Here is a 14,333-nt window from a genome sequence, read left to right as displayed (position 1 = left end):
TCTACTGTCTTTGTTCTCTGCTCAGTCCCCTTTTTGAACCGGCGATTGGGTGACTTCCCGTGGCTCCAATCGCCAGCCAAATGGGTACCCGTACCGGTGTATTTTGTACGGAGAACCGCAGCGCCGAGAAAGCAGCCGCGAGGGGCAAAGCAGCGGCCCCGGCCGGCACCGTCGTTTTAGGCGAAACAGCCGCACTGGCGACCGTGGAGCACCTCCACCCGGGAATTTCCTAGTGTGTGGGCAATAAAAACGCGCCGTCCACTCACCCTCTGCGCTTTCACTGGGAGCTGCAATCCTGAGCTGTTCCTAAACGGCCATCTTGGATCGTCCCCCCTTAAAATGTTTTAAGAAAGTTTACAAATTTGTGCTGAACTACTTTCAGAGCTGTCATGAACTATGGCTTGGACAAGCTTGGATTAAGGTCTTTTCCTTGTGGCATGGTTAGCCATTTGATTTTTGTTGTTGTTGTTTGGTTGGCTTTTTGAGGCAGGGTCTCTCTCTGTCTCCCAGGCTGGAAAGCAGTGGTGTAATCACAGCTAACTGCTGTCTTGACCTCCCAGGCTCAGTCCTCCCACCTCAGCCTCCTAAGTAGCTGGGGCTACAGGTGTGCACCAACACACCCAGCTAATTTTTGTATTTTTTTGTAGAGACAGGGTTTCTCTATGTTTCCACAAGCTGGTCTTGAACTCCCGGGCTCAAGCAATTTTTTCCTCCCAAGTCTCCCATAAATGCGAGGATTACAGGTGTGACCACCATGCCCCACCAACTTAAGCTCTCTTAAATTCCTTAAATTATAAAGGATTATCATTTTTTTTTCCTATGTAGCTATGATGTAGATCATTAGCGCTTGGCCATTAGCCAATTGTTAATGGCCTTTTCTGAGTTTCTTACTTAACGTTACTAACCAGTCATCACAATTGTAATATGTTTTCTTTTAATACAGTTTGAGTGTGACCTAAGGTTGTTTTTGTTTTTAATTTTAAAAATAAAGGGCCACACATGGTGGCTCATACGTGTAATCCCAGCACTTTGGGAGTCTGTGGCAGGCAGATCACCTGAGTACATGATCTTGAGGCCATCTGTCTAACATGGTAAAACCTTGTCTCTCCTAAAAAAAAAAAAAATTAGCTGGGTGTGGTGGTGGGTGCCTGTAGTCCCAGCTACTCGAGGTGCTGAGGCAGGAGAATTGCTTGAACCTGGGAGACGGAAGTTGCAGTGAGGCAGGATCAAGCCACTGCACTCCAGCCTGGGTGACAGAACGAGACTCTGTCTCCAAAATAAAAAAAAAAAATAGAGACAAGGTCTCACTATATTGCCCAAGCTGGTCTTGAACTCCTGGGCTCAACAATCCTCCTCCTCAGCCTCCCAAAGTGCTAGGATTACATGCATGAGCCACCATGCCTGGCTGAGTTAAACTATCTTAAATTCTTTAAATTATAAAGAATCCTATGTAGCTATGATATAGACCATTAATGTAAATGTGAATTGTAAGGAGAATATTATTCTAGTGCATATGAGTGTGAGGGACTGACACAGGGAGACTGAAGCATGCACTCAGCTCAAAGCCTTCCACCGTACCTTCACACCTTATTGGTGTTTGTCTTTCATTTCCTCCACTCTTGGCCATTTCTTTTACAATACTCTTGCAAGAGGGAATATGCACGTATCATAAAATGTGACATATTTCTCTCTTGGTCCTTCCTTAAAACTAAAGCAAAGCACGTTTGTGTTGTTCATTCACTGCTTGACCTCTAGCCTCATGTTCTTTGTCTTTTGAAGTAAAATCATGACCTAGACAGTATCCCTTCTCCACTTCTATTGATTTCTCATCATAAAACACACTTCCTGATGTATTTTCTAAAAATACCAGCTAAGAGATATTTTATGTTTATTATGAATTTGAGTGAATACATAGACTTTCCTTGATTTATTTACAGAATTTAGAGCAGTCTGTTTTCTGTGTTTTATTGTCTTGACACTTACCTAATGCCTGCGTATTAGTGTCAGCTATGTTTTACCTCTTAGTGTGCACATACCTATTCTCTTATTTATTCTCTTTTATAATTCTGCTTACAGAGAGGCATTCAGAGTTTTTAGAGCTGATTCAATCTGCATTTAGTTTGGAGAGTAGACATTTGCTTTATAATAGGCTATAAATTTTTCTGTATCTAATTATCTACTTAATTTTTTTATTTAAAATGCTAAATTGTTTCTAATTAACAAGAAATCATTAAAATTTTATAAAACTTATTTTTCCAGGATTCCCTTATGAGAAGATTTTTTTTCCCTTTAAAGGCATGTTTTAAGGCTATGAGTTAAAAATGGATGACAAAATACTCAATTACCTTTTCCCAAATGATAAACTGTTTATTCCCAATTATAAAAGTTTTCACAAAAAATCTAAGCAAAATACAAGTGGACGAGGCATTTTTCTAGATTTATTTTAGTCTAGAAAATTTTGCTTTAATTATTATCTTTATTTTTACTTACCAGATGTCAGAGTCGTATAAAATACTAATTAGCATCCTCTTGTTTTTGACTTCTTTCAAGAGAACTTTTTCTTTGTAATTGGCATACAGCTTGCCCCATTAATCTTCAAAGCTTATACTTTGGACCTAATTTTTTTCTGAAAATTTAAATTACTTGTCTTTTAATGGCTTTAAAACTCAAAATGTACTTACATAATCCCCCATTTGAGCATCTTTAATCATTTAGCAACTGCTTTTCCCCTGTCATAGTGATTGAATATAAATTGTCTTACTGGATCCTTGCATGTCTTCAAGACAAATGACAAACACTACCTTGTTAACTGCAGCCGTTACTTTATTAAAGTGATAAAACCTTATCCTTTTAGAGCTATATCAAGTGGTTAAAATGTGTTTTGCTTCAACTTTGCCTATTTTTTTATAGGCAATCATAATAATATTTAGGACTTTGAGATAATAAAAGAGTGACCACATGTATTTCTATTTGTGTAGGTTCCTAATACTGCCAGCAGTTTCAGATATTGCGAAGGGATAGCTGTCTTCTCTGAACACCAGATGGCTTCGTCACTTTATTAATAGAGAACATACATGCCTAACTGTACCCACTTTTTAGATCTTGATATCCTGATTACGTACTGATAGGTTCAGACTTTTATTTTGTTGATTAGGTTCTTTAATCACAGGGAGGGCTGTATTTGTTTGTGTAGGGCTATTGGAGATAGTAAATATGTAACATCTCTCTAGAACAATATTGCCCAGTAGAACTTTTTATGATGATAGAAATGTTCCTTATTACTTTTGAGCAATGCAGTACCCAATAGAACTTTTTATGATGATAGAAATGTTCCATATTACTTTTGAGCAGTACAGTACCCATAGTGACACATGGGTATTGAATTCATGAAATGTGGTCATTGTGACTGAGGAGCTTAATTTTTAATTTTATTTAATTTTAATTAATAGTAATTTAATTTTAATTAGTCCATGTAGCTAGCTGCTACCATGTTGGACAGCATAGCTTCTGGAAGCTTACAAGCTGGTGGGACTCTACAGGAAAGCTTTGTCTACTCTCAACACTTCTGACACATTTTCCACCACCAAGCAGTTCTCAAATTTGAGACACCGACTGGATAATTATACAGCTTATTGCAATTCTTCCAGTAGTGACCTGGAGTTAAAACAGATCTTATAGGTTAAGACTCAGTCCCACAAGACTACCCCCCACTTCAGACACCAATTATAAGTAGTGGGTAACACAATTCTCTCTGACCTGGCTACAATAATTCCTTAGCTTCAATAATTTGCCTTCAACAGCTCACAGAACTTGGGAGGCACTTTATTTACTATTACCAGTTTGTTTTTAAGGATATAAACTGTTACATGTAAATTTTTGGTGCCACAAAACAAGTAGCACTTGAATATAAATTTTCTCTCAGCAAGGCAACTTTACTTTCTGCAGAAAGGGTGCACTCGCCAGCAGTTTGCCACGAGAATAAACTGAACAAAGGACACAGCACCATTTATAGCCATTTATATCTAACACGTCTGCTCTACTACTGTGTTCTGATTCCATTGCCTGGAACTGGACCTCACAGGCTAGGCTGCACCCGGTTGGCTAACAGCTTAAAACTTTCCTAAACAGGTAAAGGCGGAGGAGAACAAAGGAAAAAAGGAAATAACTTGGGGAAGTCTTAGAGAGGCAAAACTACTTCCAAATAAGGAAGAGGAATAAGAGGAATAAGCTATGATCTAAGACTTGCCTGGGCTTGTACAAGCGTGTCAGGGCAAATATCTAGATTGAAGTGTAAAAACTAAGAACACTGGATATGCTTATTTCTTTATTATAACTAACAGCTATTGAGGAGTATTAGCAAAAGGTCTAGAGTAAATTAACTTTTAAAGAAGCTATTATTTATAATGAACTGAGAGGAAAGCTTTGAAGAGGATCTTTTATTTATTTTTATTTTCTACATAATCAAACACCAGATAAAGTGGTAGAAGGTGCAGAAGGTCCCAAGCACAGGAGCATTTTTCCCCATGGAGTCTGGGGTGCACCACCCTCCTGGCATGCAGATGTGTTCAGTGACCCAGAAGCCCTCCAGACAGCATCATCTAGGGTTCTTATAGCAATCATGTGATATAGGCATGATTGATTAAATCACTGGCTATTGGTGACTGACTCAATTGCCAGCTTTCCCTTTCTACACTTCCCCTGAAGTAAGGTGTGGGAGTAAGGAGCTGAAAGTTCCAACCCTTTAATCACTTGGTTGGTTCCTCTGTCAATCAGTCCCCCATCTTGAAGCTATCTAGGGACCTGTCAAGAGTCACATTATTAGCAAAAATTCAGGTATGGTTAAAAAAGACTTATATGAACAAAAGATGTTCTTTTTGCCCTTGTTGCTCAATAAATTCTAAGGGTTCTTGGAGCCCTGTGCCCAGAACTAGGAAGGTAGACCTAATGTTTATTATACAATATCACAGGAAGATACACACGACTAGTAAAAGTACAAAACAGGAAAAACAATTGAGTGACAACTACATTGTTGTTGGAGTCCAGAGGAAGGAATTTTGGTGAGGGTTCAAAACATATAAAGAAGATTTTTTTAAGATGGTATTTTAAGGATAGGAAGAATTTTTAAAGATGGAGAAGAAAACACGGTTCTATGTAGTTTTGCAGTGAACTGAAACAAGGCAAGATTGCAACCACTTAGGTATTATCATCATTTATGTCTCTTATTTCTCTTTAAAAGAGAAGTAAATCATTGCCTTTACCTAGGGCTATATATCTTTCAATTCATTTTGGTTTTTGTTCCTATTTATCTCAGACTCCCAGGAATTATCACGGCACTTGTCACGTATTTGGCATCTGTAAATGTTTGCCATGTTGAATTGAAAAGGCCCTAAAGAGGTGGGTGGGTTTTTTGGTCCCCAGAGTTTTTCTGTTGGATTATTTTGGTATTTACTTATTTTAAAATGGTAAAATTTAATGTCTAGCTAATAAATAATGGTGTGGCCTATGTTCTCTTAGAATTAATGCCTTAGTAATGAGAGTACAGTATATGTGGAAGGGAAATGAAAGCATGTTAACAGTAGCATACATTAAAATTTGTGAGCCTTAGAGAAAGAAATCATATTTGAATTTTGAACACTTATTGAACTAGAATTGGCCTGCGATACTTTTTCATTATGAGTGTTCTGTAGGCGTTTCCAAATAACAGCATAGTGTAATACAATCACTGAAATCCTGTCCCACAACATAAAGCAGAATTTTACTCTAAAATAATAAGATGCAAAACACCGCAAAAGCCATTGTTACTACAGTAATCTGCTTTATACTACACCTAAGTTGCTATGCATGTAAAACATCAATTGAGAATCATGTTAACTCTGTTAAGTTGGACGTTACGAACCTTTTGTATTCTTTCTTTAGAAAAGGTAACATTCCTGCTTTGTTCGTCCTCTGCCTTAGCTTTGTTCATTGAAAAGTGTCATGAGAAATAGTTTATAATCTATAGTCTTGGGTGAGTTTGTGAACTACAGATGTTGTTTAACTTTTATATTTCATCATAGGTCCAGCAATTTAAGCAGGATCCACGCCCAACAACATGTCTTCACTCTGTTTTCAATGTGCATACAGGAGATGAATTGCTCTCGTATGAGGAATATGGTCATCTTCAGGTAAAAAGAGATTATAAATTTTATTCTCCTTGTATTCTATAGCATAAAACAGTGATCCCCAACCTTTTTGGCACCAGGGACCATTTTGTGGAAAACAATTTTTCCACGGATGGCAGAGGGGCTGGATGGTTTGGGGATGAAACTGTTCCACCTCAGATCATTAGGCATTCGATTCTCATAAGGAGGACACAACTTGGATCTCTAGCATATGCAGCTCACAATAGGGTTTGTGCTCCTATGAGAATCTAAGGCCACTGCTGATGTGACAGGAAGCAGAGCTCAGGCAGTAATGCTCACTCACTACCACTCACCTCCTGCTGTGCAGCCCAGTTTCTAACAGAACATGAACCGGTGGCAATCTGTGGCCCAGCGGTGGGAGAGCCCTGTCATAGAAGATTTGAGGCTGTTTAAAAATAATTTTTAAATTAGATTTTATAAATTGTTCAAAATAGAGGTATAAAATCAACCCTGAAATGGAGAAGAAAGTGACATGCCAGCCGCCAGGGCTAAGTTAATTGCTGCGATTCAACATTAAATCCAATTGAACTCTTGGTCCTCAAGCAAAAAGGGTATATGGATAGATCACAATATTATTTCTGTGCAAAAGAAGGAAGCCTACAATTCTTTTGGTGACAAAAGTTTGTATATGTTATTAAATTTAGAAGAATTTCAACATTTAGGAACTAGGGGAAAAAAAGACAGTTGACAGTGGTGTAATAGCAAACTAGTTTTGTTACACAGCAGTTCATTTCTTTTTTTTTGAGATGGAGTCTCATCTCACTCTGTCACCCAGGCTGGAGTGCAGTGGTACAATCTCGGCTCACTGCAACCCTGCCTCCTGAGTTCAAGTGATTTCTCCTGCCTCAGCCTCCTGAGTAGTTGGGACTCCAGGTGCATGCCACCATCCCTGGCTAATTTTTGTATTTTTAGAAGAGAGGGGGTTTCACTGTATTAGCCAGGTTGGTCTCTATCTCCTGATGTTGTGATCCACCCACCTCAGCCTCCCAAAGTGCCGGGATTATAGATGTGAGCTGCCATGCCCAACTAGCAGTTCATTTCTTAATGTATCAGCCTTCAATAAAGCTAGAAAATGCCACTGAAATGTAATTCCAAAAGGTATTTTTGAAGTTCATAAATTTTGTCTTATAAGTTTTATACCTATGATTAGAACACACTATGAGGTTTATATTTTGTTTTCATTTTTTCCCCTCACATCTGTGTATTGTTTTTTAGCTGGACACTTTGTTATCTTGTTTCTCGGATACAAATATATTCTATTTATCTTTAATCGATTTTCTGCTTGTGATTTGATTCTCTGTCTTTGGGATAGAATACTTACTATTCATATATTCCTTACTAAATTAAGAGTATCTCCTTTTTATAGTCCCTCTCTAGAGATCTGAAATGTCTTACTTTAGTATGTCTTCTCTAAACACAGAAAGTGCAGTACTCTCATTTCTATGCAGCAGAAACTCTTGTACTTATTTGTAAACAGTTCCTTGGAGAATTAGTGTTTTATGAATATGTAGTTTCTCAACCTTAACCTTATAACTATAACATAATCAGATTTTATGTGCTTTGCCTTGATAAATATGTCTACTATCAGAAATAGGGTTTTTCAGAAGATAACAGCTCATTTATTTTTGTATCCCAGAATTCAGCTCAATGCTTCGCACATAGTTGGCCTTAGATAAATTTTGGTCAACCTGTTATGTGGCAGGCCACTTACAACTTGCCATGTATTGACATTTTCTCACAGAAGCATCTCAAAAGTCAGAGCAGAGAGCTCTTAGAGGTGTTCCTGTAAAAGGCTGCCCATAGGAATGAAATTTCTTTGAAGTCATTTTTGACAGGCTAGTGTCAGTGTTGTAAGAGAACATCTGGGGGAGCCTGGCGGTGGGATGAAACCCTTCTCACCATGCAGCCATGTTTTAAGAATAGTCACTAAAAAGTTAGTGTAAGTCTAAAAAACCCAAAACCAGAATACTGCATCTTCCTGTGTGGCCCACTTGGACCTTGACAAGACCCTGACACCCAATGGACTCTGAGTGCCAGGAAGTCAGGAGACACCCAGGATCAGCCTGGTTCCTGAGCGGGCCTCCAGCAGTGGCAGGTCCTCGGCTGCTTTGCCCAAGGCTTCCAGGGCACCAATAATTTTCTGCCCCAATTTTCCATCTGTCACTCAGTTGGGCTAGAGGAGAGTCATGGGAGACATAACCACTCTGGCTGTTAGAGGGTAATGATCTATGTTAGAATTCTGTGGGAACAAAATCACACCTTGCTTCCTCTTTGTTTTTAACTCAGGTTTACAGTTTCCTGGCTGAGTGAAGTTTTTCACTGCCTTTTTTTTCTTATTATTTAATAACAGTTTTATTGAAAGGTAATTCACATAGCATGTAATCCACCTATTTAAAATATATGATTTGATGGGTTTTAGTATATTCAAAGTTTTTAACCATTATCACTACCAATTTTAGAACATTGTCATCACTCCACAAAGAAACGTGTACCCATTAGGGTGCAAAAAAAAACCCCTTGTATTCCCTGTATTCTCCAAAACCCCCCAGCTTTAGGCAGCAACCAGTCTTTCTGTCCCTGTGGATTTGCCTACTCTTGGCATTTCATATACATGGAATCATATAATTCATGATCTTTTTGTGACTGGCTTTTTAAATTTAGCATTGTGTTTTCAAGGTGTATTGGTCAGTATTCTCCAAGGGGACAGAACCAATAGAATGGAGAGAAGGACAGAGAGAGAGAGAGAGGGAGGGAAGAAGAGGTTAGAGGAATTGACCCACACGGTTTGGGAGGCTGAGAAGTCCCACAAGAGGCCATCTGCAATCTGGAGAAGCAAGGATGCTGCTAATGTGTCTTGGTCTACATCTGAAAGCCTCAGAACCATACAAGCCAGTGGTTTAACTTTCTGTTAGAGAATGAAAGCCTGAAAGCCCACGGAGCCACTGAAGGAAGCCCTGGAGACAAAAGCTGGATAGCCTGAAGTTCTGATGTCCAAAAGCAGGAGAAGAGAGGCGTATGAGTACAATAATTCACCCTTCCTCTGCCTTTTTGTTCCATCTGGGTGGCCCCCAGTCAATTGGGTGGTGCCTGCCCACTTTGTGGGCAGATCTTCCTCAGTCAGCCAGCTCACATGCCGCTTCCTCCAGGAGTATCCTCACAGATGCACCCAGAAATAATGCTTTTCCAGCTGTCTAGGTATCCCTTTATCCAGTCAAGTTGACATCAAAAATAACCACACAAGGGTTGTCCCTGTTGTGGTATGTGTGTTTCCTGCTTCTTTACCTGAGACAATTCACAGGTCCCATTCAGGATTCTGTAAGTGTCCTTTTTGTTAAAGTGAATATTAGTATTTTTTTTGTTGTTGTTGTTTGGATCATAAAATATCGATTTTTAATCACTAAAATAATACCTCATTTGTTCATAAAACTAATTTATTCATAAACATGTTTTAAAATGTATGCTATACCATTAACATTAATATGTTCCTGCAGTTATTTACAGAAATTCTGTATTTACTGAATATACGGCTGTTTTCAAGATGCACTGACTATTGTTTCTGGTGTACTGGCATCATCATAATGTCTTTCTTGCCAAATAACTTTTTTTGTTTACATATATTTGAGATGGATAGACATTTATACTGCTTGTGGGGCAAAACTATTCCAAAGTAGAGGGACTTTAGACCCAACGCTTGAAAATAAATCTTAAAAATCAAATGATATATTCTTTTTTTTCAAAGTCCTTTTTGCCATGTAAAGAAAACAAATGATGTAGAAACAGTTGTTAATGATTTTATTTGAAGCCATTTCCCTAATCCAGTGTTATCCATTGCAGAGAATTTGAGGATTTAGATTTTACATGCAAAGCTGGGATTGTATTATGAACTAAATTCACAACACCTTTATTTCACAGTAGGAACGGAAATAGTTTTATGACCCTATTAGAGGAAATGACTTGTAATTTTAGCCTTAATTAATTAATGTTATAACTTGTTTGGGTTGCTTCCTTTAACCTTTTACTGTTGCTGTTTGTTGCAGATAAATGCAGTGTCACTCTATCTGCTTTACCTTGTGGAAATGATTTCCTCAGGACTCCAGATTGTCTACAACACTGATGAGGTATGATTTCCCAAAATTTTCTACTATTAAATTTCACCTTTGAAAATATCTATTTTTTCTTTTTTTTAGTTTTCACATCTTATTTTTGATTGCCGAAAAATGAATTCCTATTACATTTATATAATCAGATAATAGAGGTTGGCTGTTCAGTCAGAAAAATCTTTATATCTACAATACATCACACTTTTAAAATGAACACAATGTATAACAGATTGTAAAACTTGACTCCCATGAAGACTCTATTTTAGGTCATCTAAAATAAAAACATCTAACTTTTAAAAAATTTTAGTAACAATGAAAGCAAAATAGCATTTGCAGATTTTCTCAACTATTGTCTTTTTTTAATTAACATCATGGCATTTTGTAACCTACCTTTCAAAAGTAAAGAGAAACTTTTATCCTATTATATTATTTTTATTTGTAGGATCTCAGCAGCGTTCTTCATGTTTTTCAAAAGACAAATACCATGTTCTTATTGTTATTAGGAAAATTGTGAAGAATTCATATCCCAAAGATGAGAAGCATTTTTTTTTCAGAGGCATTAATGCTTGAACAAACACAAAGGCACACGGGCTGACATACTTTGAAATGTGCCACAGTGGGAGCAAAAAGCTTTTATTATTTGGTACATGCAGTGAGAACTCTGTGAAAGAGTAGATATACTATATATGCTTGTTATCCCTTTCCTGTGATCCATACAAGGAGAACAATTAAATCACACACTCAACACCAAAATCATCGTTGGACTGTGCTGAGGGTGCTGTGAAATAGGTACATGTAGCCCTGCCCTCTGTTTATATTCTCATACACCCTTATGAGTTTATAATCTTATACAATAAATAAATTCTATTTAGAAGTGAAGATAAATAATGAAGCAATTATGATAGTAAGAAATTAAGAATAGTCATTATGGTTTCTTCTATTTGATTTGTCAAAGAATTCTGTTTGCATTTTATCAAAATAGTTGTTAGTGTTTATAACATTGTGAAGTGGGATTATTCAAGCATTTGGGGTGGGGGAGGAGCTGGGAAACTCCTGTTTTAGACCAATCTTAAGGAGTATGCTAAAATATAAAACAAATAAAAGAGGCATGACTCTGACTGAGAAGAGCAGGCCTTCCAGAACCAGCCCATTTAGCTTCTCATTTTTTTCCACCAATAATATCTCCAAAGCACTGCGAGATATGTCCCAGATCCCTGTGGAACATGGTATGATAACCATTTACAATTAGTGGAACTAATATTGCTTGCAAGTGCTTTCACACTAATGTTACTGGAGGTAAAATGATAGAGTTGAAATTGCCTTAGTTAGCAGTGCCTTTGTTTTGTTATATATATATTTGAAACAGTGTGTTACTCTCTCTGCCCAGGCTGGAGTGCAGTAACACCGTCTCAGCTCATTGCAGCCTCAACTTCCTGGGCTCAGGTGATTATCCCACCTCAGCCTCCTCAGTAGCTGGGACTACAGATGCATACCACCATGCTCAGCTAATTTCTTTGGTATTTTTGTAGAGATAGATTTTACCATGTTGCCCAGGCACATCTTGAACTCCTGGGCTCAAGCAGTCAGCCCATCTCAGCCGCCTAAAGTGCTGGGATTATAGTTGTGAGCCACCGTACCCAGCCTTGTTTAGTAATTTACTTTTAACTTTAATAAAAGTTTTACTTTTTGCTTTCGCATGTATGTCATAATTCGTTTTATATTTTTATTTCTCAACTGCCATTTTTTGTGAATATTATATTGCTTTAATCTTTCCGTTTGGTTTTATATGGCTTATGTATGCTTTAAAATTTTTGGATATTTTCTTTCTTTCTTAAACTACTTTTTAAAAAAATTTCTTATTTGTGGCTTTTCTTTGTCTTATGATTTTTATTTACTATATGTGAAGTTTTTATGTAGCTAATTATCGGTAGCCTTCAATATGTACACTTAAAAATCCTAGAGTAATAAAACATGTCATTTCTGCTCACCATCTTTTTCCTTGAGATTCTATATAATGTGTTGGATCGTATGGAGAGTCAGTAAATGGACCTGCATAGAATCTTTCAGTGAATGAAATGTCTTTCATCTAAAGATTTCAGAGGATTTAATTCTTTGAAAAGTGGTTTGACTTTGAAGCCTTTTCTTTTCTAACTGTATCTTAGGCTCTGGGTTGGCTAGTTCTTTAACCCTGTCACATCTTCAGTTTCTAGTTACATTCACATTTTAAGGCAATCTAAGGACCCAGGATGTCAGTGGGATTACCATTTATTTCCTTCTCTATTTACTATAAGATTTAAAATTTGCTTAATGCTTATTTTTCTTAAGATTGAAGAATTCAGAGTTTGGAGATATATGTATGCACGCACACACACACGCACACACACACACATATGTAATGGAATATAGGTACTGCATTGTCTGGACTTTAGGGTTTTTGAGAAGCCTTTCTTTTGCAGCTCATCATATCTTTATGGTTTTTCTTGTTTTTTTAAACTTCGAATCTATACTGTAGTTCCTCTGGGAGAAGGCCATGGACTTAAGGATCATGTGTATGCTTACAAAGGGCCTGTGAACCTACTGAGTGGCCGTGCTTGTGGCGATGAACTTTGCTGGAGAATGTGTTTCCTAAGGACAGGAACAGTAGTGTATGCTAGTTTTCTAACGCCTGTCTTTACCCACACAGGTGTACCATGTTTCCTTGGTATCAGTATTTCCTAGTGTCTATACAAGTCTTGCTGTGTGCATTGGTCGTATTCATTTTTTATTAGAAATAAAAACTTTTGAAAAGAAAAAGTTCTGTAGTTCTGCCATTGTACGGCTGTTCGCTTTCTTTAGAGAGAAACTCATCATATATGTTAAACTTAGACCTAAATATAAAGTTTACTAAGTCAGTCCTTCTATCTACTAGTGGAGATAACTTATTTACATCTGTGTTGGAGGAGGGCAAAGTAATCTACATGGCATTCCATGTCTCATTTCCTGACATTCTCCATTAATAAATTTTCTAAAAGTAGATTCATAGAAATAAGAAAGAAATCACTTAGAAGTGGGTCCAGAGAAACTTACTTCATTTAAAGTCAAAGTACCCCCTCAAATTTATATATCAACCAAGTTTTGTTTTTTGTTTAAGATACTTTTTTGTGTCTCTTATGGAAGTTGTTAAGAGCACACTTAGGTTGCAAACCTTATAATAAAAATTGTACACAAAACTGTAGGTGCTTGTTCAACATAAGACCTGTGGGAGTCTCCTTTATGGACTCATGTGTCATTTACTTTTTATTTTGCAAAGATGTTTTCTACCATATGACCTAGCAGCTCTTTTCAAGTATATCATGTTTCAGATTGGATGACACATGGAATTGCTCTCTTACTGTATTAGTCATCCTTTGCTGTGTTACAGACTACCTCAGAACTTAGTGGCTTAAAAGATTAAACATTTATTATTTCACAGTCCATGGGTCAGGAATATGGGAGCAGCTAAGTTGGGCGGTGCTAGCTTGGGGTCTCTTATGAAGCTGCACTCGAGATGTCGGCTGGATCTGTAGTCCTTTGAAGGATTTACTGAGGCTGGAAGACCTGCTTCTGAGATGGCTCAGTCATATGGCTGTTGGCAGGAAGCCTCAATTTCTCCCCAGCTGTTATTAGCAATAGGCCTCTCCAACCGAGCTGCTTTGAGTGTCCTCACGACATGGCAGGTGGCTTCCTCTGGAGCAAGTGATCCAAGCAAATAAGATAAAAAATACAGTGCTTTTTATGACCCAGCCTCAGAAGTCACACTTATACAATATTCTATTAATTATACAAGTCAGCCCTATTCATTGTAGGCAGGGATTACACAAAGGCTTAGATACTAGGATTAGGAATAATTGGGAGCCAGCCTGCTATTTTTAGCAGTGGTTTTTAGTTGGACTTTGTTAGATATATTTTTTAAGATGGGATGTTTTTTCCTTGTATACTAAGACTTTTAAAGATAGGTATTTTATTCTATTATTTTTTTTTTTTTTGAGACAAGAGTTTCACTCTTGTTACCCAGGCTGGAGTGCAATGGCGC

The 14,333-nt window shown here is 37.5% G+C and overlaps 1 protein-coding gene across 10 annotated transcripts in view; it reads left to right on the top strand.

The window, feature by feature from the left end:
* The window catches only part of PHKB (phosphorylase kinase regulatory subunit beta), a 232,896-nt gene that overhangs the window by 54,427 nt on the left and 164,136 nt on the right, over positions 1–14,333 (top strand). For all 10 annotated transcript variants that reach the window (XM_017519449.2, XM_017519443.2, XM_037735191.1 and 7 more), the window contains 2 exons: positions 6,057–6,164; positions 10,220–10,300. In XM_017519449.2, coding sequence (XP_017374938.1) covers positions 6,057–6,164; positions 10,220–10,300 — 189 coding nt within the window. The remainder of the gene's footprint in view (positions 1–6,056; positions 6,165–10,219; positions 10,301–14,333) is intronic.

The sequence above is a fragment of the Cebus imitator genome, unplaced genomic scaffold, assembly GCF_001604975.1.
Source record: "Cebus imitator isolate Cc_AM_T3 unplaced genomic scaffold, Cebus_imitator-1.0 Scaffold748, whole genome shotgun sequence".
NCBI lineage: Eukaryota > Metazoa > Chordata > Mammalia > Primates > Cebidae > Cebus > Cebus imitator.
Note: the sequence above shows the minus strand (reverse complement) of the source record. Positions and strands in the feature narration are given on the sequence as shown.